Source organism: Pan paniscus, chromosome 20 (assembly GCF_029289425.2).
Source record: "Pan paniscus chromosome 20, NHGRI_mPanPan1-v2.0_pri, whole genome shotgun sequence".
NCBI classification, from domain to species: Eukaryota; Metazoa; Chordata; class Mammalia; order Primates; family Hominidae; genus Pan; species Pan paniscus.
This window is the reverse complement of record NC_073269.2, coordinates 61,980,124-62,003,263: the sequence shown is the minus strand read 5'-3', so window position 1 is coordinate 62,003,263 and position 23,140 is coordinate 61,980,124. Positions and strand designations below refer to the sequence as shown.

Sequence of the window (23,140 nt, the reverse complement as noted above, 5' to 3'; positions counted from 1 at the left end):
TAATTTTATGGACCCAGGTTCCTGGAGCACTGATCCCTCACATCTTTTAATTTTTATCTGCTTTGAGTAAAGCTTGAACAAAATTTCTGTGCTCTTTGGGAATACCAGGTGGCCTCAGTTGTGGAAAGCACCAAGCCCAGTGGGTTGATTTGCCTCTCTAATATTCTCCCAAAATATCTTACAGCCTGGAATTGCATTCATGCTCATGTCTTGGAAGCGGAGTTCTTCTGTTCAGAATTAGAGAAGAGCGTCTTAGGATTGCTGGCACACTGGTGGGGTTGGTTTGGGTGTTAGATACTTTGCACATCTTTTCCAGTTGCATCTTTTCACAGAAAGCAGCTCCGCTGGCTTCTACTAAGACAGTGGTAAAGTTTCCTTGCCCGCTCTCATGTACAGTTCCGTACTTTGAGGGTCTCCTGTGTTTGAATAAAAACCTGTCCTTCAACATCCCAGTCAGCGAGGGCTGTATTCTCCATGCCCCGTCCCAGCAGTTGTGTCACAGAAGCGGACGTAAATGGTTGGCGTCGGTGGCTTCCGATCCCCAGGCCCTGGTCACTGTACAAGCAGACTTTTCTTTTTTTTTTTTTTTACTTATACTTTAAGTTCTGGGGTACATGTGCAGAACGTGCAGGTTTGGTACATAGGTATAGATGTGCCATGTGGGCTTGCTACACCCTTCAACCCATCACCTACATTAGGTATTTCTCGCTAATGCTATCCCTCCCCTAACCCCCCGCCCCCCGACAGGTCCCAGTGTGTGATGTTCCTCTCCCTGTGTCCACGTGTTCTCATGGTTCAACTCCTACTTATGAGTGAGAAAATGCCATGTTTGGTTTTCCAATCTTGTGATAGTTTGCTGAGAATCATGGTTTCTAGCTTCATCCACATCCCTGCAGAAAACATGAAGTCATCCTTTTTCATGGCTGCATAGTATTCCATGGTGTAGATGTGCCACATTTTCTTCTTTAACAATGAAGAGAAGCTCAGAGTTTCTGACAACCCAGGGCTTGGCTCAGTTTCTAAAGGAAACTGTCTTCCTTTCTCTCATTGTCAGTGTTGGTACGGCAAACGGATTTGAGGTGAACCCGGACATTGTGGTCTTACCCTGAGCCACTGCCCTGCACGTGGCCCCACCGTCAGTCCAGCCGGGGCATGGATGAGGTGGCTCAGAACCAGGCAGGTCATGTTATTGCCCAACCGTGGCTCTGAATTTTTTTTCCTCATGATTCCTTAGGTTCTGTGTTTTGCCCAGGATATAAGGAAGCACTCACGTGGCTCGTCTAGTCACCAAGTTCTGTGAGGAGAAGTGTCAGTCAGGATGAGCTGAGACCACAGAGGAGAAAAAACGGAATTCTTGCAAAATACTTTCATTAAGTCCAAACAAAACAAAACAAAAACAGAAAACCACAGCCCACAAGTAAAACAATAAAAAACCTGTGAATTTTGAGAATCTGATCTGCGTCTGCCACAGAAAGCTTCCAATTATCAACAAAAAAAATGAGGCACACAAAGAGAAGAGAATGTCTACAAGTCACAAGATGAAATAAATGTGCTCAAGCCCTTGGGCTTCCTCTCTACAGACTGAATTACTTGTCTAAGGAGCACCAAAAGAACTAAAGGAAACAACAGGCAAAGAACTGAAGTAAATTAGAAGAGTAACACCTCACAAAATAGAAAATATCAATAACCAAATACAAATTTTAAAAATGAACTACTTAGAAATTGAGGGGCATAAAGTAAAATAACTGAAGTGAAAACTCACTACAGAGGTTCGACAGAAGTTTTTCCTTTTTTTTTTGGTTTTTATAAATGTTATTGAAATCTAATTCAAGGCAAGTGAAATTGTCACTGCTGATGACACCATCTTATATAGAGAAAACCCTAAAAACTCCAACAAATTCTGTTAGGACTGATAAATGAATTCAGTGAAGGTGCAAGACACAGAATCAACAAACAAAAATTCTTAGCATTTTTATGAATTGTAAATAAACCATCTAAAAAAGAAAATAAACAATAATTCCAGGCCAGGTATGCTGGCTCACACCTGTAATCCCAGCATACTGGGAGGCCAAAGTGGGCAGATCACTTGTGGTCAGGAATTCGAGACCAGCCTGGCCAAAATGGTGAAACTCTATCTCTACCAAAAAGACAAAAATGAGCTGGGCATGGTCACTGCTACCTGTAATCTCAGCTACTTGGGGGCCTGAGGCAGGAGTCTGCAGTGAGCTGAGATCATTGCACTGCACTCCAGCCAGGAAAACAGAGAGAGACTCTCTCTCCAAATATCATAATAACAATTCCAATTAAAATAAGAATAAGAAAATCAAACATAAGAGTAAATTCAATGAAGAAGGAGAAAGACCTGTACAATAAAAAGTATAAAATACCAATGAACAAAATTGACAAAAACACAAATAAAAGGATATCTCATGTTCATGGATTAGAATTAATATTGTTAAAATGTCCATACACTCAAAAGGATCCACACATTCAATGCAATCCCAATCACAATTGTCATTTTCCACAGAAAAAGAGAAAAAAGTCCTAAAATTTGTGTGAAGCCACAAAAGACCCCAAATAGTTAAAACAATCATATGCACAAAAATCTCACAGCTGTAGACATCACACTACTTGATTTTAAAATATATTATAAAACTATTATAATCAAAACGACATGGTACTAAAATAAAAACAGCTGTTTCTACCAATGAAACAGGACAGAAAGCTCCCATATAAACCCGCGCACATGTGGCAAATTGATTTTTGACAAAGGATCCACAATACAAAATGGGGAAAGTACAGCCCCTTCAATAAATTGTGCTCCATGAACTCATCCACACAGAGAAGAATACAATTGTATCTTTACATCAAACTGCATGCATGAATCAACTCAAAATGGAGAAAAGAGTTAAATGAAAGACCTGAAATGGTAAAACTATCAGATGAAAACACAGGGGCAAAGATCTAAGAAATTTGTCTGGGCAAACTTTTTTTTTGATATAACCACCTAAATCACAGGCAACAAAAGCAAACATAGACAAGTGGGATCGCATCACATGTAAAAGCTGCTGCACAACAAAGGAAACAATAAGTTGAAGAGGCAATCTACACAGTGGGAGAAAATATTTGCAAACCATACATCCGATAAGGGGTTAATATCCAGAATACAGAAGGCACTCAGGCGAGACAACAAATAGGTGAATTTAAAAGAGGGCCAGGATGGGTATACAGTTTCAATTTTGGAAGATGAAAAGATTTCTGGAGATGAATGGCAGTGATGGTGGCAAAATAATATGGACATCATAAATACCATTGACATTTACACTTAAAAATGGTTAAGATGGTCAATTATATATACTTTACCACCATTTGTTAAGAAATAAAAGACTGAATGAAAATTAATAGTATTCTGTGGGATCATATCAAGTGATACAGTTTGGCTCTGTGTCCCCAGCCAAATCTCATGTTGAATTGTAATCCTCAGTGTTGGGGGAGGGACCAGGTGGGAGATGATTGGATCACGGGGACGGATTCCCTCCACGCTGTTCCCATGATCGTGAGTGAGTGTTCACAAGATCTGATGATTTCAAAGTGTATGGCACTTTCCTTTTTCTCTCTTTCCTGTCACGATGTGAAAAAGGCACTCGCTTCCCCTCTGCCTTCCTCGATGATTAAGTTTCCCGAGGCCACCCAGTGATGTTCCCCGTGCGACCTGCAGAACTATAAATTAATGAAACCTCTTTTCTTCATAAATTACCGAGTCTCCGGTAGTTCTTTAGAGCCGTGTGAGAATGAACTGATATAGAATATCGGTACCAGGAGTGAGGCACTGCTATTAAGGTAACTGAAAATGTGGAAGCGACTTTGGAACTGGGTAACGGGTAGAGGTTGCAAACGTTTGGAGGGCTCAGAAGAAGACAGGAAGATGTGAGAATGTCTGGAACTTCCCAGGTACTTGTCAGATGGTTTTGATCAAAATGCTGACAATTGAATTGCTCTTAGTGAAGTAAGTGCAAGTAGAAATTAAGGTGATTGATTACGATATTTTCTTCCTATTAGGAGTTTCTCAGTGAGCTTCAACCGCATCTAGAAATTTTGTAAATGTGTGCTTTTCACTCAAATCAGGATAGCTGTAATTTCCATTGTCATTTCATATTTGATCATTTTATTTCGAAGTGGTTATTTAATTTGCATGTATGTGGAGAATTTGTGGATTTCTTCCTGTTATTGATTTCCAATTTGACTCTGTTGCCGTCATGGGAGAGGGTGTATAGTATTTCAATTTTAAAGCTAATGAGATCTCTCTAAGACCACACATATTCGTGGCAAACACTCAGTGTGCACTTGAAATGAATGTCAGTGTTCAGTTGTTGGGTTAAACTGAATACATGAACATATATAATTTTGCTGTATTCATAGGTCCTTATCATTTGAAATTCAGTTACTGTGTTGGGTCACATTCAAATTATTATTTCGTTCATAACTTCCATAACACATACTACACTAATCTTGCAGAAAACAGAAAACATTGGCAAATGAATCTGAATTTTGAAAATATTATTGAACAGAAATATAAACATAAGCCCCAAAGAAAACAACATGACAAACTTTAAGTACAATGTAATTTTCCCCTCATTAATATAATTGCTTTCTGTTCATGGTTTACAGAGTGATGGCTCTTCCCCTTCTGTCCCTTTGTACCTATGTGTATCTAGCAGAAAAGTTCTTAGCTATGGCTATGGGCGCACTGAAACTTCGTAAAGATGATTATGTTGAAATGTTTATTTACTTTCCCCCAGAAGAAACGGGGGCACTGGCACTGGCTGGATTGATCACAGGACAGATATTCAGGATGCTCTGATCATCTTGACTTCCACGTTGATGAGCAAAAAATGGACGCCATGGCTCGCAAACAGGAATCTCGATGAATGTGTAGATATGGCACCCATCACTAACATTGTAAAAGGCAATGGACCTCATACCTACATCCAGGAAAATCCCCACTCTGTGCAACTGGGGACTCACCCAGAGAGGAGTCATAGGCACAGTGCTGGCAGCAAAGACATTTCCTTCTCTGCAACCCACAGTCAAGAAGCCGTGTTCTGAAGAAAGCTCAATCATCCCCTGTCGGTTCACAGATTCCTTGCACACGCCCACATCCCACACTTGGCTGGTGCCCACGTCCACCTCCCAGTAATGGCGGCCGGAAGTGAAGCGAGGGGTGCCCAGGACGCACAGGGTAGTGTCGAACCTCTCAGCTTGCTCCTTCCTATTCTGGCTCAAATCCCCACTTCGGAAACTCCTCAGGTCTTCAGAAATGATGAGATAGTTGTTGGCTGTGTCCACATCGAACGTCATATCCACTGTGCAAAGAAGAACCAGGATTTCAGCAAAGACACACTCTACAGACTCCCACTGGCCTTTGACTGCAAACACTTAAACGCATTATTCACTTTTACTCTTATTCTACTTTCTTTCCCAAATCAAAATTTCCTGGGGAAACTTGTTTGGCCACCTGAGGAGGTTCAATTTTATCTACAGATTACATGAATATGATCATTGTAACAAGTCCACCTTATCCATATTGGAAATGCCTCTCCAAATAAGTTAGTGGATAATTTGATGAAAATTAGTTTTCCATTTAGCACACACGATACATGAAAGAAGACAGTAGCTTGCTCTCCAAAGTATTCTACAAACTTGCACAGATTCCATGAAAATCTCTACGCAAAGGTGAGAACTGCTGTTGTTTGTGAAGCATGGAAGTTTTAGATGCTACATATCCTGCTAATGCCTATGTTTAATGAAGAAATGTTTGAAAGTCGTTTTCCCAGTGCCTTTTATGGATTGTGGCAGGTCCTATAGATTCCTTACCTTGAAACTTCCTCATCCTTGGGTTCATTGTTAGAACCTTTTTCAGCTTGGGCTCTAGTTCCTTGATGATGGAAACCAGCGCCCTCAGCTTGTACTTGGGCTTGATGTCATCCTTCTGAGAGACCACAGAGCAGAAACGGCACAGTAAACCTTCCCCATCGGGCTCCTTCTGGAGTGAATTGAGGCACTGGAGGCAGCAGGCATATCCACATTTCAGTTGCACGGCTTCTTCAAGATCTTTCAGGCAGACAGGACATCTAATGACCTGTTTGAAGTGCTCAGCCATGGCAGATGTCTATAGAAAAAAAAATGAACACGGAATTAGAATTTCCACGAGCTGAATGAACAGCTGATAGTGTCTGGGGCTTTTATCTTTACATGCATGGAGCTATCATGGCACGATACTTAAAATCACTACTGCTAGTGATGAAGACACAACATGAATACAAATGTCAATGACTTGAGGTCCTGAATTTCTAATATCTGTAATACTCATTGGAATAAAGGGCATGATTCACCAAAAGACTTTGAGTTGAAAGAGTAAAGGAGTCTAGACCTGAGCTGTTTGATATGGTAGCCACCAGTGACAAATGGCTATTGAGACCTGAAATGGGGCGTATCTGAATGGAGATGTGCTGTGAGCCAAATACACTCTTATTTTTGAAGACATAAGGGGGAAAAGAGAACGTAAACTATCTGCTCGAGAGCGTTGAAAGTTGCTCACATGTTAAACGATAGTATATTTTGAGTTAAAATTCATTAGGTTTGTTTTGTTCTATTTTAATGACTACCAGAAAATGAATTTACAATTACATATATGGGTTATCTTATGTTTCTATTGGACAGTGCTGGAGTCCATTTGAAGACCTTCTACTTCCCCAACTGTGCAAAGTGGATGTGGTGAAAACCCTGATAGCACACCAAAAGGACAAGACACAAAATACAAGTAAGTCGTACCAGGTAAAACTGAATCTTCTGCATAGCGGGAAAAAAAAAAAAGCAAAAAAAAAAAACTAAAAGAAACCAAACAAGCAGCCATATATATGACAGTGGATTAATATTCAAAATATATGAGGAATATTTTCAAGGCCGTAGCAAAAAGAAAAAAAAGCCAAAATAATCCAAATTCCAGTGGGCAAAAATCTGAATAGATATTTCTCTGAAAAGCACACACCAATGACCAGCAAGTACTGAAGAACAAGCTCAACTTGACTCACCATGCGAGAAATGCAATTTAAACTGAGACAGGAATACTGTGTGGTCACAAGAGAATGGAGAACGTATCCAGTGACAGTTTCACATAAGACCAAAACAGTGGCTTTTAAAATTAGCCACTTGTCATTAAAATTACAAGGACAAGGAGGAACCTGGGCTCATGAGGTGCTAAAAAACCGGAGGGAGTGAAGCTCGTTGAAAGCATTGCCACAGTAATGACCATGGTCATTACCACACGAAATCACACACTCTGCAGTGTCACGGCTGACCCCAGCATGCCCATATGTAGTACAAAAATGGGTACCTCACCAATTCTAAAAAATCTCTGCTTTTTTCCTAGAAAACCTAATGATTAGCTCACGTCCTATTTACAAGGACTGACAAAAATAGAAACCCCGAACTCCATTGAGCGCCACCAGCTTTCAGAATCACGCCCACACTTCTCTCCTAACAGTGTGCTTTTGCTCTGGAATAGAAACTTCTCGCCTTTCACTTCATTCTGGCTCATCCCTGAATTCGTTCTCCCGATAGCATCCAGAACCTGGAAACTGGCTGGGTCTGGGGTCTCTCTGGCATCCAGAGAGCCTCCTGAGCCTTCCAGCAACAAAACCGCGATGACATATTACCCCCTCTCTGCTAGGATGTCTATGATCAAAAAGACAAAAGATAAGTGTTGGTAAGAATGTGTAGAAAGGGGAACCCTTGTGCACGGTTGGTGGGAAAGAAAATGGTACAACCACTACAGAAAATAGTAGGGAGGTTTCTGAAAACATGAAGAATAGAACTGCCTGTGTTCCAGCAACCCTACTTCTGTGTTTCTACGTGAAAGAGGTCAGCATGTCAAAGAGACATCTGCACTCTCAGGTTCTCTGCAGCGTTATTCACAAGAGCCATGGAACCAACCCCAGAGTCTGTGAGAGAAAAATGGATGAGGAAATGGTGATATATACATGGGATTATCCTACCATAAAAAAGAAGGAAATTCTGGCATTTCACCCATGTGGATGAAGGCCGAGGGCACCATGGGAAGTGAAATAAGTGAGGCTGAGGGAAGTAAACACTGTATGATCTCAGTTATGTGGAATCTGAGTTGACTGATCTCATAGAATCAGAACATAGCCACTGCACTCCAGCCTGGCAGACAGAGCGAGACACTGTCTCAAAACAATTAAAGAAATAATGAATCCCCATCCTGGAAGAGGTAGGTCCCAGCATCCGGCCAGATCTTTTCCGCAATAGTAATTTAAACAACCTTTGCTTTTCATTTCCTTCCCTTTCTCTTTCTGAATTAAAAGGAACAAAAAACTGAAGAAAAAAAATCAGAAAATAAGAGAAGAATGATGGTTGCCAGGGGTTGTGGGAAGGGGAGAATAGGAAAACAATACCAAACCCATAGGAAAACCAGAGGTTGAATAACGCAGCCACCGAACCTCTGTCCATCATTTCAGAAAGTCTACCAAATTCTGATGAAATTCAAGCAAATGGAGATTGTCACGTCTCTTGCCTTGGTACTGAAAATCTAAGACTTACGTAACTGTTACCAGGGCAGAGGTCCCATTATCCTCCAGAAATACAGTGTGTCTGTCATGGAGTTGGCCTCAGACAACTCTTGTGGAATCAAGACATTATTGCATTCCCCTAGACTCTCATACGCCTTTTGTAAAAATGAATTCCAAGAGATTGAACTCACCTCTCCTTCTGGAGTTTCTCCCCTGGTCTCCAGCTGCTTCTGCGGACAGCTCAGATCTGGAGTGAGAGCTGGCTGCCAGCAGCTTTTATAGGAGAGGATCTCTCCACCCACCTTAGCCACACCCTTTCCCTCCTTTTTAATCCAATCAGATTCTGATTTCATTCTGCCATCATTGAGATGGTTACTTTTGGACAGGTTTTTACCATAAAAGAAGAGGATTGTGTTTTCAGTGTTAGTTTTTCATTAACAAGGACAAAATATTGCCATGCAATAATCTTTATATAATATCTTGAATATTATGCCTATTGATTAAAATTTGGAAATCAATTAAAATTAATTAAAATCTTAAAATTTGGGGTGACATTTAAAATTCCTCTCAAATGAACGGTGCGACTTTCAAAGAGTTTTCTATTATAAACGTAACACCTTTTCACATTTCAATAAAAGAGGTGAGTTAAACCTACCCAGTAGTCGTTACTAACAGGACACTCCACAGACCACACTCAACTCTCAAAAACATTTTCTCTATAATGTAAAGATTCTAATTAAGAAGCTTAGGAAAGAAATCCCAAAACGGTTTCCAGACAATCATTCAGCCAGTGAAAGTCCGGTTTTTCTTTTTAGTTGCAGCATCTAAAATGAAAGGTAAAAGATACTGTTACAATCTTTCTATTTCCCTTACATCACAACATAAGTAAAATGAGATTCATTTCCTCTTTGAAAATGTTCACAATTGGGTTCCTCATGTATTAAATATATTATAGGGGATCAGAGTTCATGGATAAGAACGTAAAAGTGGGAGACTGGAGGTCAGGTGGGAAAGGATTTGATTACATTAATGTGATTAAATTAACAGTCTTTAATTCAATCATCTCCACAGTAGTCACTGTCTAGTGATTGCTAGATCTCTTCTTTCCTATTCAAAGCCAAGGCAGTTCTCAATTCCTTTTGTCTCGTGAAGGCCAATTGAGAAACACAAATCTCTACGTTGCGGTGCATATATTAGATGAAATCCTTGCACATTGCATTTCTTCATTGATTGGCATCTATAATATAATCTGCCACCTGTATGTCCATGTACACACACATACCGTATCTACACATATGCATGCAGGGAGAAAACGCTTATCTCTTCTCGCATAATTCTAATTGGTTTATTTTCTCATATAAATCCTTTTAAAATATACTCACATTTCTGGGAGCAGTTATTCTCCAGCTTGTAATTTTACGGACCCATGTTCCTGGAGCACTGATCCCTCACATCTTTTAATTTTTATCTGCTTTCAGTAAAGCTTGAACAAAATTTCTGTTCTCTTTGGGAATACCAGGTGGCCTCAGTTGTGGAAAGCACCAAGCCCAGTGGGTTGATTTGCCTCTCTAATATTCTCCCAAAATATCTTACAGCCTGGAATTGCATTCATGCTCATGTCTTGGAAGCGGAGTTCTTCCGTTCAGAATTAGAGAAGAGCGTCTTAGGATTGCTGGCACACTGGTGGGGTTGGTTTGGGTGTTAGATATTTTACACCTCTTTTCCAATTGCATCTTTTCACAGAAAGCAGCTCCGCTGGCTTCTACTAAGACAGTGGTAAAGTTTCCTTGGCCGCTCTCATGTACGCTTCCCCTTTGCCTTCCTCCATGATTGTTCAGTTTCCCGAGGCCACCCAGTGATGTTCCCCGTGCGACCTGCAGAACTATAAATTAATGAAACCTCTTTTCTTCATAAATTACCCAGTCTCCGGTAGTTCTTTAGAGCAGTGTGAGAATGAACTGATATAGAATATTGGTACCAGGAGTGAGGCACTGCTATTGAGGTACCTGAAAATGTGGAAGCGACTTTGGAACTGGGTAACGGGCAAAGGTTGCAACCGTTTGGAGGGCTCAGAAGAAGACAGGAAGATGTGAGAATGTCTGGAACTGCCCAGATACTTGTCAGATGGTTTTGATCAAAATGCTGACAATTGAATTGCTCTTAGTGAAGTAAGTGCAAGTAGAAATTAAGGTGATTGATTACGATATTTTCTTCCTATTAGGAGTTTCTCAGTGAGCTTCAACCGCATCTAGAAATTTTGGAAATGTGTGCTTTTCATTCAACTCAGGATAGCTGTAATTTCCATTGTCATTTCATATTTGATCATTTTATTTCGAAGTGGTTATTTAATTTGCATGTATGTGGAGAATTTATGGATTTCTTCCTGTTACTGATTTCCAATTTGACTCTGTTGCCGTCATAGGAGAGGGTGTATAGTATTTCAATTTTAAAGCTAATGAGATCTCTCTAAGCCCACACATATTCGTGGCAAACACTCAGTGTGCACTTGAAATGAATGTCAGTGTTCAGTTGTTGGGTTAAACTGAATACATGAACATATATAATTTTGCCGTATTCATAGGTCCTTCTGATTTGAAATTCAGTTACTGTGTTGGGTCACATTCAAAGTATTATTTAGTTCATAACTTCCATAACACATACTACACTAATCTTGCAGAAAATAGAAAACATTGGCAAATGAATCTGAATTTTCAAAATATTTATTGAACAGAAATATAAACATAAGCCCCAAAGAAAACAACATGACAAACTTGAAGTACAATGTAATTTTCCCCTCATTAATATAATTGCTTTCTGTTCATGGTTTACAGAGTGATGGCTCTTCCCCTTCTGTCCCTTTGTACCTATGTGTACCTAGCAGAAAAGTTCTTAGCTATGGCTATGGGCGCACTGAAACTTCCTAAAGATGATTATGTTGAAATGTTTATTTACTTTCCCCCAGAAGAAACGGGGGCACTGGCACTGGCTGGATTGATCACAGGACAGATATTCAGGATGCTCTGATCATCTTGACTTCCACGTTGATGAGCAAAAAATGGACGCCATGGCTCGCAAACAGGAATCTCGATGAATGTGTAGATATGGCACCCATCACTAACATTGTAAAAGGCAATGGACCTCATACCTACATCCAGGAAAATCCCCACTCTGTGCAACTGGGGACTCACCCAGAGAGGAGTCATAGGCACAGTGCTGGCAGCAAAGACATTTCCTTCTCTGCAACCCACAGTCAAGAAGCCGTGTTCTGAAGAAAGCTCAATCATCCCCTGTCGGTTCACAGATTCCTTGCACACGCCCACATCCCACACTTGGCTGGTGCCCACGTCCACCTCCCAGTAATGGCGGCCGGAAGTGAAGCGAGGGGTGCCCAGGACGCACAGGGTAGTGTCGAACCTCTCAGCTTGCTCCTTCCTATTCTGGCTCAAATCCCCACTTCGGAAACTCCTCAGGTCTTCAGAAATGATGAGATAGTTGTTGGCTGTGTCCACATCGAACGTCATATCCACTGTGCAAAGAAGAACCAGGATTTCAGCAAAGACACACTCTACAGACTCCCACTGGCCTTTGACTGCAAACACTTAAACGCATTATTCACTTTTACTCTTATTCTACTTTCTTTCCCAAATGAAAATTTCCTGGGGAAACTTGTTTGGCCACCTGAGGAGGTTCAATTTTATCTACAGATTACATGAATATGATCATTGTAACAAGTCCACCTTATCCATATTGGAAATGCCTCTCCAAATAAGTTAGTGGATAATTTGATGAAAATTAGTTTTCCATTTAGCACACACGATACATGAAAGAAGACAGTAGCTTGCTCTCCAAAGTATTCTACAAACTTGCACAGATTCCATGAAAATCTCTACGCAAAGGTGAGAACTGCTGTTGTTTGTGAAGCATGGAAGTTTTAGATGCTACATATCCTGCTAATGCCTATGTTTAATGAAGAAATGTTTGAAAGTCGTTTTCCCAGTGCCTTTTATGGATTGTGGCAGGTCCTATAGATTCCTTACCTTGAAACTTCCTCATCCTTGGGTTCATTGTTAGAACCTTTTTCAGCTTGGGCTCTAGTTCCTTGATGATGGAAACCAGCGCCCTCAGCTTGTACTTGGGCTTGATGTCATCCTTCTGAGAGACCACAGAGCAGAAACGGCACAGTAAACCTTCCCCATCGGGCTCCTTCTGGAGTGAATTGAGGCACTGGAGGCAGCAGGCATATCCACATTTCAGTTGCACGGCTTCTTCAAGATCTTTCAGGCAGACAGGACATCTAATGACCTGTTTGAAGTGCTCAGCCATGGCAGATGTCTATAGAAAAAAAAATGAACACGGAATTAGAATTTCCACGAGCTGAATGAACAGCTGATAGTGTCTGGGGCTTTTATCTTTACATGCATGGAGCTATCATGGCACGATACTTAAAATCACTACTGCTAGTGATGAAGACACAACATGAATACAAATGTCAATGACTTGAGGTCCTGAATTTCTAATATCTGTAATACTCATTGGAATAAAGGGCATGATTCACCAAAAGACTTTGAGTTGAAAGAGTAAAGGAGTCTAGACCTGAGCTGTTTGATATGGTAGCCACCAGTGACAAATGGCTATTGAGACCTGAAATGGGGCGTATCTGAATGGAGATGTGCTGTGAGCCAAATACACTCTTATTTTTGAAGACATAAGGGGGAAAAGAGAACGTAAACTATCTGCTCGAGAGCGTTGAAAGTTGCTCACATGTTAAACGATAGTATATTTTGAGTTAAAATTCATTAGGTTTGTTTTGTTCTATTTTAATGACTACCAGAAAATGAATTTACAATTACATATATGGGTTATCTTATGTTTCTATTGGACAGTGCTGGAGTCCATTTGAAGACCTTCTACTTCCCCAACTGTGCAAAGTGGATGTGGTGAAAACCCTGATAGCACACCAAAAGGACAAGACACAAAATACAAGTAAGTCGTACCAGGTAAAACTGAATCTTCTGCATAGCGGGAAAAAAAAAAAAGCAAAAAAAAAAAAAACTAAAAGAAACCAAACAAGCAGCCATATATATGACAGTGGATTAATATTCAAAATATATGAGGAATATTTTCAAGGCCGTAGCAAAAAGAAAAAAAAGCCAAAATAATCCAAATTCCAGTGGGCAAAAATCTGAATAGATATTTCTCTGAAAAGCACACACCAATGACCAGCAAGTACTGAAGAACAAGCTCAACTTGACTCACCATGCGAGAAATGCAATTTAAACTGAGACAGGAATACTGTGTGGTCACAAGAGAATGGAGAACGTATCCAGTGACAGTTTCACATAAGACCAAAACAGTGGCTCTTAAAATTAGCCACTTGTCATTAAAATTACAAGGACAAGGAGGAACCTGGGCTCATGAGGTGCTAAAAAACCGGAGGGAGTGAAGCTCGTTGAAAGCATTGCCACAGTAATGACCATGGTCATTACCACACGAAATCACACACTCTGCAGTGTCACGGCTGACCCCAGCATGCCCATATGTAGTACAAAAATGGGTACCTCACCAATTCTAAAAAATCTCTGCTTTTTTCCTAGAAAACCTAATGATTAGCTCACGTCCTATTTACAAGGACTGACAAAAATAGAAACCCCGAACTCCATTGAGCGCCACCAGCTTTCAGAATCACGCCCACACTTCTCTCCTAACAGTGTGCTTTTGCTCTGGAATAGAAACTTCTCGCCTTTCACTTCATTCTGGCTCATCCCTGAATTCGTTCTCCCGATAGCATCCAGAACCTGGAAACTGGCTGGGTCTGGGGTCTCTCTGGCATCCAGAGAGCCTCCTGAGCCTTCCAGCAACAAAACCGCGATGACATATTACCCCCTCTCTGCTAGGATGTCTATGATCAAAAAGACAAAAGATAAGTGTTGGTAAGAATGTGTAGAAAGGGGAACCCTTGTGCACGGTTGGTGGGAAAGAAAATGGTACAACCACTACAGAAAATAGTAGGGAGGTTTCTGAAAACATGAAGAATAGAACTGCCTGTGTTCCAGCAACCCTACTTCTGTGTTTCTACGTGAAAGAGGTCAGCATGTCAAAGAGACATCTGCACTCTCAGGTTCTCTGCAGCGTTATTCACAAGAGCCATGGAACCAACCCCAGAGTCTGTGAGAGAAAAATGGATGAGGAAATGGTGATATATACATGGGATTATCCTACCATAAAAAAGAAGGAAATTCTGGCATTTCACCCATGTGGATGAAGGCCGAGGGCACCATGGGAAGTGAAATAAGTGAGGCTGAGGGAAGTAAACACTGTATGATCTCAGTTATGTGGAATCTGAGTTGACTGATCTCATAGAATCAGAACATAGCCACTGCACTCCAGCCTGGCAGACAGAGCGAGACACTGTCTCAAAACAATTAAAGAAATAATGAATCCCCATCCTGGAAGAGGTAGGTCCCAGCATCCGGCCAGATCTTTTCCGCAATAGTAATTTAAACAACCTTTGCTTTTCATTTCCTTCCCTTTCTCTTTCTGAATTAAAAGGAACAAAAAACTGAAGAAAAAAAATCAGAAAATAAGAGAAGAATGATGGTTGCCAGGGGTTGTGGGAAGGGGAGAATAGGAAAACAATACCAAACCCATAGGAAAACCAGAGGTTGAATAACGCAGCCACCGAACCTCTGTCCATCATTTCAGAAAGTCTACCAAATTCTGATGAAATTCAAGCAAATGGAGATTGTCACGTCTCTTGCCTTGGTACTGAAAATCTAAGACTTACGTAACTGTTACCAGGGCAGAGGTCCCATTATCCTCCAGAAATACAGTGTGTCTGTCATGGAGTTGGCCTCAGACAACTCTTGTGGAATCAAGACATTATTGCATTCCCCTAGACTCTCATACGCCTTTTGTAAAAATGAATTCCAAGAGATTGAACTCACCTCTCCTTCTGGAGTTTCTCCCCTGGTCTCCAGCTGCTTCTGCGGACAGCTCAGATCTGGAGTGAGAGCTGGCTGCCAGCAGCTTTTATAGGAGAGGATCTCTCCACCCACCTTAGCCACACCCTTTCCCTCCTTTTTAATCCAATCAGATTCTGATTTCATTCTGCCATCATTGAGATGGTTACTTTTGGACAGGTTTTTACCATAAAAGAAGAGGATTGTGTTTTCAGTGTTAGTTTTTCATTAACAAGGACAAAATATTGCCATGCAATAATCTTTATATAATATCTTGAATATTATGCCTATTGATTAAAATTTGGAAATCAATTAAAATTAATTAAAATCTTAAAATTTGGGGTGACATTTAAAATTCCTCTCAAATGAACGGTGCGACTTTCAAAGAGTTTTCTATTATAAACGTAACACCTTTTCACATTTCAATAAAAGAGGTGAGTTAAACCTACCCAGTAGTCGTTACTAACAGGACACTCCACAGACCACACTCAACTCTCAAAAACATTTTCTCTATAATGTAAAGATTCTAATTAAGAAGCTTAGGAAAGAAATCCCAAAACGGTTTCCAGACAATCATTCAGCCAGTGAAAGTCCGGTTTTTCTTTTTAGTTGCAGCATCTAAAATGAAAGGTAAAAGATACTGTTACAATCTTTCTATTTCCCTTACATCACAACATAAGTAAAATGAGATTCATTTCCTCTTTGAAAATGTTCACAATTGGGTTCCTCATGTATTAAATATATTATAGGGGATCAGAGTTCATGGATAAGAACGTAAAAGTGGGAGACTGGAGGTCAGGTGGGAAAGGATTTGATTACATTAATGTGATTAAATTAACAGTCTTTAATTCAATCATCTCCACAGTAGTCACTGTCTAGTGATTGCTAGATCTCTTCTTTCCTATTCAAAGCCAAGGCAGTTCTCAATTCCTTTTGTCTCGTGAAGGCCAATTGAGAAACACAAATCTCTACGTTGCGGTGCATATATTAGATGAAATCCTTGCACATTGCATTTCTTCATTGATTGGCATCTATAATATAATCTGCCACCTGTATGTCCATGTACACACACATACCGTATCTACACATATGCATGCAGGGAGAAAACGCTTATCTCTTCTCGCATAATTCTAATTGGTTTATTTTCTCATATAAATCCTTTTAAAATATACTCACATTTCTGGGAGCAGTTATTCTCCAGCTTGTAATTTTACGGACCCATGTTCCTGGAGCACTGATCCCTCACATCTTTTAATTTTTATCTGCTTTCAGTAAAGCTTGAACAAAATTTCTGTTCTCTTTGGGAATACCAGGTGGCCTCAGTTGTGGAAAGCACCAAGCCCAGTGGGTTGATTTGCCTCTCTAATATTCTCCCAAAATATCTTACAGCCTGGAATTGCATTCATGCTCATGTCTTGGAAGCGGAGTTCTTCCGTTCAGAATTAGAGAAGAGCGTCTTAGGATTGCTGGCACACTGGTGGGGTTGGTTTGGGTGTTAGATATTTTACACCTCTTTTCCAATTGCATCTTTTCACAGAAAGCAGCTCCGCTGGCTTCTACTAAGACAGTGGTAAAGTTTCCTTGGCCGCTCTCATGTACGCTTCCCCTTTGCCTTCCTCCATGATTGTTCAGTTTCCCGAGGCCACCCAGTGATGTTCCCCGTGCGACCTGCAGAACTATAAATTAATGAAACCTCTTTTCTTCATAAATTACCCAGTCTCCGGTAGTTCTTTAGAGCAGTGTGAGAATGAACTGATATAGAATATTGGTACCAGGAGTGAGGCACTGCTATTGAGGTACCTGAAAATGTGGAAGCGACTTTGGAACTGGGTAACGGGCAAAGGTTGCAACCGTTTGGAGGGCTCAGAAGAAGACAGGAAGATGTGAGAATGTCTGGAACTGCCCAGATACTTGTCAGATGGTTTTGATCAAAATGCTGACAATTGAATTGCTCTTAGTGAAGTAAGTGCAAGTAGAAATTAAGGTGATTGATTACGATATTTTCTTCCTATTAGGAGTTTCTCAGTGAGCTTCAACCGCATCTAGAAATTTTGGAAATGTGTGCTTTTCATTCAACTCAGGATAGCTGTAATTTCCATTGTCATTTCATATTTGATCATTTTATTTCGAAGTGGTTATTTAATTTGCATGTATGTGGAGAATTTATGGATTTCTTCCTGTTACTGATTTCCAATTTGACTCTGTTGCCGTCATAGGAGAGGGTGTATAGTATTTCAATTTTAAAGCTAATGAGATCTCTCTAAGCCCACACATATTCGTGGCAAACACTCAGTGTGCACTTGAAATGAATGTCAGTGTTCAGTTGTTGGGTTAAACTGAATACATGAACATATATAATTTTGCCGTATTCATAGGTCCTTCTGATTTGAAATTCAGTTACTGTGTTGGGTCACATTCAAAGTATTATTTAGTTCATAACTTCCATAACACATACTACACTAATCTTGCAGAAAATAGAAAACATTGGCAAATGAATCTGAATTTTCAAAATATTTATTGAACAGAAATATAAACATAAGCCCCAAAGAAAACAACATGACAAACTTGAAGTACAATGTAATTTTCCCCTCATTAATATAATTGCTTTCTGTTCATGGTTTACAGAGTGATGGCTCTTCCCCTTCTGTCCCTTTGTACCTATGTGTACCTAGCAGAAAAGTTCTTAGCTATGGCTATGGGCGCACTGAAACTTCCTAAAGATGATTATGTTGAAATGTTTATTTACTTTCCCCCAGAAGAAACGGGGGCACTGGCACTGGCTGGATTGATCACAGGACAGATATTCAGGATGCTCTGATCATCTTGACTTCCACGTTGATGAGCAAAAAATGGACGCCATGGCTCGCAAACAGGAATCTCGATGAATGTGTAGATATGGCACCCATCACTAACATTGTAAAAGGCAATGGACCTCATACCTACATCCAGGAAAATCCCCACTCTGTGCAACTGGGGACTCACCCAGAGAGGAGTCATAGGCACAGTGCTGGCAGCAAAGACATTTCCTTCTCTGCAACCCACAGTCAAGAAGCCGTGTTCTGAAGAAAGCTCAATCATCCCCTGTCGGTTCACAGATTCCTTGCACACGCCCACATCCCACACTTGGCTGGTGCCCACGTCCACCTCCCAGTAATGGCGGCCGGAAGTGAAGCGAGGGGTGCCCAGGACGCACAGGGTAGTGTCGAACCTCTCAGCTTGCTCCTTCCTATTCTGGCTCAAATCCCCACTTCGGAAACTCCTCAGGTCTTCAGAAATGATGAGATAGTTGTTGGCTGTGTCCACATCGAACGTCATATCCACTGTGCAAAGAAGAACCAGGATTTCAGCAAAGACACACTCTACAGACTCCCACTGGCCTTTGACTGCAAACACTTAAACGCATTATTCACTTTTACTCTTATTCTACTTTCTTTCCCAAATCAAAATTTCCTGGGGAAACTTGTTTGGCCACCTGAGGAGGTTCAATTTTATCTACAGATTACATGAATATGATCATTGTAACAAGTCCACCTTATCCATATTGGAAATGCCTCTCCAAATAAGTTAGTGGATAATTTGATGAAAATTAGTTTTCCATTTAGCACACACGATACATGAAAGAAGACAGTAGCTTGCTCTCCAAAGTATTCTACAAACTTGCACAGATTCCATGAAAATCTCTACGCAAAGGTGAGAACTGCTGTTGTTTGTGAAGCATGGAAGTTTTAGATGCTACATATCCTGCTAATGCCTATGTTTAATGAAGAAATGTTTGAAAGTCGTTTTCCCAGTGCCTTTTATGGATTGTGGCAGGTCCTATAGATTCCTTACCTTGAAACTTCCTCATCCTTGGGTTCATTGTTAGAACCTTTTTCAGCTTGGGCTCTAGTTCCTTGATGATGGAAACCAGCGCCCTCAGCTTGTACTTGGGCTTGATGTCATCCTTCTGAGAGACCACAGAGCAGAAACGGCACAGTAAACCTTCCCCATCGGGCTCCTTCTGGAGTGAATTGAGGCACTGGAGGCAGCAGGCATATCCACATTTCAGTTGCACGGCTTCTTCAAGATCTTTCAGGCAGACAGGACATCTAATGACCTGTTTGAAGTGCTCAGCCATGGCAGATGTCTATAGAAAAAAAAATGAACACGGAATTAGAATTTCCACGAGCTGAATGAACAGCTGATAGTGTCTGGGGCTTTTATCTTTACATGCATGGAGCTATCATGGCACGATACTTAAAATCACTACTGCTAGTGATGAAGACACAACATGAATACAAATGTCAATGACTTGAGGTCCTGAATTTCTAATATCTGTAATACTCATTGGAATAAAGGGCATGATTCACCAAAAGACTTTGAGTTGAAAGAGTAAAGGAGTCTAGACCTGAGCTGTTTGATATGGTAGCCACCAGTGACAAATGGCTATTGAGACCTGAAATGGGGCGTATCTGAATGGAGATGTGCTGTGAGCCAAATACACTCTTATTTTTGAAGACATAAGGGGGAAAAGAGAACGTAAACTATCTGCTCGAGAGCGTTGAAAGTTGCTCACATGTTAAACGATAGTATATTTTGAGTTAAAATTCATTAGGTTTGTTTTGTTCTATTTTAATGACTACCAGAAAATGAATTTACAATTACATATATGGGTTATCTTATGTTTCTATTGGACAGTGCTGGAGTCCATTTGAAGACCTTCTACTTCCCCAACTGTGCAAAGTGGATGTGGTGAAAACCCTGATAGCACACCAAAAGGACAAGACACAAAATACAAGTAAGTCGTACCAGGTAAAACTGAATCTTCTGCATAGCGGGAAAAAAAAAAAAGCAAAAAAAAAAAAACTAAAAGAAACCAAACAAGCAGCCATATATATGACAGTGGATTAATATTCAAAATATATGAGGAATATTTTCAAGGCCGTAGCAAAAAGAAAAAAAAGCCAAAATAATCCAAATTCCAGTGGGCAAAAATCTGAATAGATATTTCTCTGAAAAGCACACACCAATGACCAGCAAGTACTGAAGAACAAGCTCAACTTGACTCACCATGCGAGAAATGCAATTTAAACTGAGACAGGAATACTGTGTGGTCACAAGAGAATGGAGAACGTATCCAGTGACAGTTTCACATAAGACCAAAACAGTGGCTCTTAAAATTAGCCACTTGTCATTAAAATTACAAGGACAAGGAGGAACCTGGGCTCATGAGGTGCTAAAAAACCGGAGGGAGTGAAGCTCGTTGAAAGCATTGCCACAGTAATGACCATGGTCATTACCACACGAAATCACACACTCTGCAGTGTCACGGCTGACCCCAGCATGCCCATATGTAGTACAAAAATGGGTACCTCACCAATTCTAAAAAATCTCTGCTTTTTTCCTAGAAAACCTAATGATTAGCTCACGTCCTATTTACAAGGACTGACAAAAATAGAAACCCCGAACTCCATTGAGCGCCACCAGCTTTCAGAATCACGCCCACACTTCTCTCCTAACAGTGTGCTTTTGCTCTGGAATAGAAACTTCTCGCCTTTCACTTCATTCTGGCTCATCCCTGAATTCGTTCTCCCGATAGCATCCAGAACCTGGAAACTGGCTGGGTCTGGGGTCTCTCTGGCATCCAGAGAGCCTCCTGAGCCTTCCAGCAACAAAACCGCGATGACATATTACCCCCTCTCTGCTAGGATGTCTATGATCAAAAAGACAAAAGATAAGTGTTGGTAAGAATGTGTAGAAAGGGGAACCCTTGTGCACGGTTGGTGGGAAAGAAAATGGTACAACCACTACAGAAAATAGTAGGGAGGTTTCTGAAAACATGAAGAATAGAACTGCCTGTGTTCCAGCAACCCTACTTCTGTGTTTCTACGTGAAAGAGGTCAGCATGTCAAAGAGACATCTGCACTCTCAGGTTCTCTGCAGCGTTATTCACAAGAGCCATGGAACCAACCCCAGAGTCTGTGAGAGAAAAATGGATGAGGAAATGGTGATATATACATGGGATTATCCTACCATAAAAAAGAAGGAAATTCTGGCATTTCACCCATGTGGATGAAGGCCGAGGGCACCATGGGAAGTGAAATAAGTGAGGCTGAGGGAAGTAAACACTGTATGATCTCAGTTATGTGGAATCTGAGTTGACTGATCTCATAGAATCAGAACATAGCCACTGCACTCCAGCCTGGCAGACAGAGCGAGACACTGTCTCAAAACAATTAAAGAAATAATGAATCCCCATCCTGGAAGAGGTAGGTCCCAGCATCCGGCCAGATCTTTTCCACAATAGTAATTTAAACAACCTTTGCTTTTCATTTCCTTCCCTTTCTCTTTCTGAATTAAAAGGAACAAAAAACTGAAGAAAAAAAATCAGAAAATAAGACAAGAATGATGGTTGCCAGGGGTTGTGGGAAGGGGAGAATAGGAAAACAATACCAAACCCATAGGAAAACCAGAGGTTGAATAACGCAGCCACCGAACCTCTGTCCATCATTTCAGAAAGTCTACCAAATTCTGATGAAATTCAAGCAAATGGAGATTGTCACGTCTCTTGCCTTGGTACTGAAAATCTAAGACTTACGTAACTGTTACCAGGGCAGAGGTCCCATTATCCTCCAGAAATACAGTGTGTCTGTCATGGAGTTGGCCTCAGACAACTCTTGTGGAATCAAGACATTATTGCATTCCCCTAGACTCTCATACGCCTTTTGTAAAAATGAATTCCAAGAGATTGAACTCACCTCTCCTTCTGGAGTTTCTCCCCTGGTCTCCAGCTGCTTCTGCGGACAGCTCAGATCTGGAGTGAGAGCTGGCTGCCAGCAGCTTTTATAGGAGAGGATCTCTCCACCCACCTTAGCCACACCCTTTCCCTCCTTTTTAATCCAATCAGATTCTGATTTCATTCTGCCATCATTGAGATGGTTACTTTTGGACAGGTTTTTACCATAAAAGAAGAGGATTGTGTTTTCAGTGTTAGTTTTTCATTAACAAGGACAAAATATTGCCATGCAATAATCTTTATATAAGATCTTGAATATTATGCCTATTGATTAAAATTTGGAAATCAATTAAAATTAATTAAAATCTTAAAATTTGGGGTGACATTTAAAATTCCTCTCAAATGAACGGTGCGACTTTCAAAGAGTTTTCTATTATAAACGTAACACCTTTTCACATTTCAATAAAAGAGGTGAGTTAAACCTACCCAGTAGTCGTTACTAACAGGACACTCCACAGACCACACTCAACTCTCAAAAACATTTTCTCTATAATGTAAAGATTCTAATTAAGAAGCTTAGGAAAGAAATCCCAAAACGGTTTCCAGACAATCATTCAGCCAGTGAAAGTCCGGTTTTTCTTTTTAGTTGCAGCATCTAAAATGAAAGGTAAAAGATACTGTTACAATCTTTCTATTTCCCTTACATCACAACATAAGTAAAATGAGATTCATTTCCTCTTTGAAAATGTTCACAATTGGGTTCCTCATGTATTAAATATATTATAGGGGATCAGAGTTCATGGATAAGAACGTAAAAGTGGGAGACTGGAGGTCAGGTGGGAAAGGATTTGATTACATTAATGTGATTAAATTAACAG

The 23,140-nt window shown here is 40.5% G+C and overlaps 3 protein-coding genes across 3 annotated transcripts; all 3 read right to left on the bottom strand.

Moving 5' to 3' along the window:
- Nucleotides 1–4,785: 4,785 nt before the first annotated feature.
- Nucleotides 4,786–8,965, bottom strand: LOC134729654 (ret finger protein-like 4A). The gene is made up of 2 exons (XM_063600698.1): nt 5,875–8,965; nt 4,786–5,363 (listed from the first exon to the last, which is right to left on the bottom strand). The coding sequence occupies exons 1-2, from the start codon at nt 6,158–6,160 to the stop codon at nt 4,786–4,788; spliced, it is 864 nt and encodes a 287-aa protein (XP_063456768.1). The 5' UTR covers nt 6,161–8,965.
- Nucleotides 8,966–11,536: 2,571 nt separating this feature from the next.
- On the bottom strand, nt 11,537–15,722 carry LOC129394800 (ret finger protein-like 4A). The gene is made up of 2 exons (XM_055104232.2): nt 12,626–15,722; nt 11,537–12,114 (listed from the first exon to the last, which is right to left on the bottom strand). The coding sequence occupies exons 1-2, from the start codon at nt 12,909–12,911 to the stop codon at nt 11,537–11,539; spliced, it is 864 nt and encodes a 287-aa protein (XP_054960207.1). The 5' UTR covers nt 12,912–15,722.
- Nucleotides 15,723–18,289: 2,567 nt separating this feature from the next.
- LOC100976621 (ret finger protein-like 4A) lies at nt 18,290–21,495 on the bottom strand. The gene is made up of 2 exons (XM_034944737.3): nt 19,379–21,495; nt 18,290–18,867 (listed from the first exon to the last, which is right to left on the bottom strand). The coding sequence occupies exons 1-2, from the start codon at nt 19,662–19,664 to the stop codon at nt 18,290–18,292; spliced, it is 864 nt and encodes a 287-aa protein (XP_034800628.2). The 5' UTR covers nt 19,665–21,495.
- Between the last annotated feature and the right edge of the window lie 1,645 nt (nt 21,496–23,140).

Bases quoted from the DNA above. Each gene is read 5' to 3' on its own strand.
- LOC134729654 (XM_063600698.1), bottom strand. From the start codon at position 6,160: ATGGCTGAGCACTTCAAACAGGTCATTAGATGTCCTGTCTGCCTGAAA. The intron at 5,364-5,874 runs GTAAGGAATCTA...TTCTTTGCACAG, and splicing joins AAGGATGAGGAAGTTTCAAG to TGGATATGACGTTCGATGTG.
- LOC129394800 (XM_055104232.2), bottom strand. From the start codon at position 12,911: ATGGCTGAGCACTTCAAACAGGTCATTAGATGTCCTGTCTGCCTGAAA. The intron at 12,115-12,625 runs GTAAGGAATCTA...TTCTTTGCACAG, and splicing joins AAGGATGAGGAAGTTTCAAG to TGGATATGACGTTCGATGTG.
- LOC100976621 (XM_034944737.3), bottom strand. From the start codon at position 19,664: ATGGCTGAGCACTTCAAACAGGTCATTAGATGTCCTGTCTGCCTGAAA. The intron at 18,868-19,378 runs GTAAGGAATCTA...TTCTTTGCACAG, and splicing joins AAGGATGAGGAAGTTTCAAG to TGGATATGACGTTCGATGTG.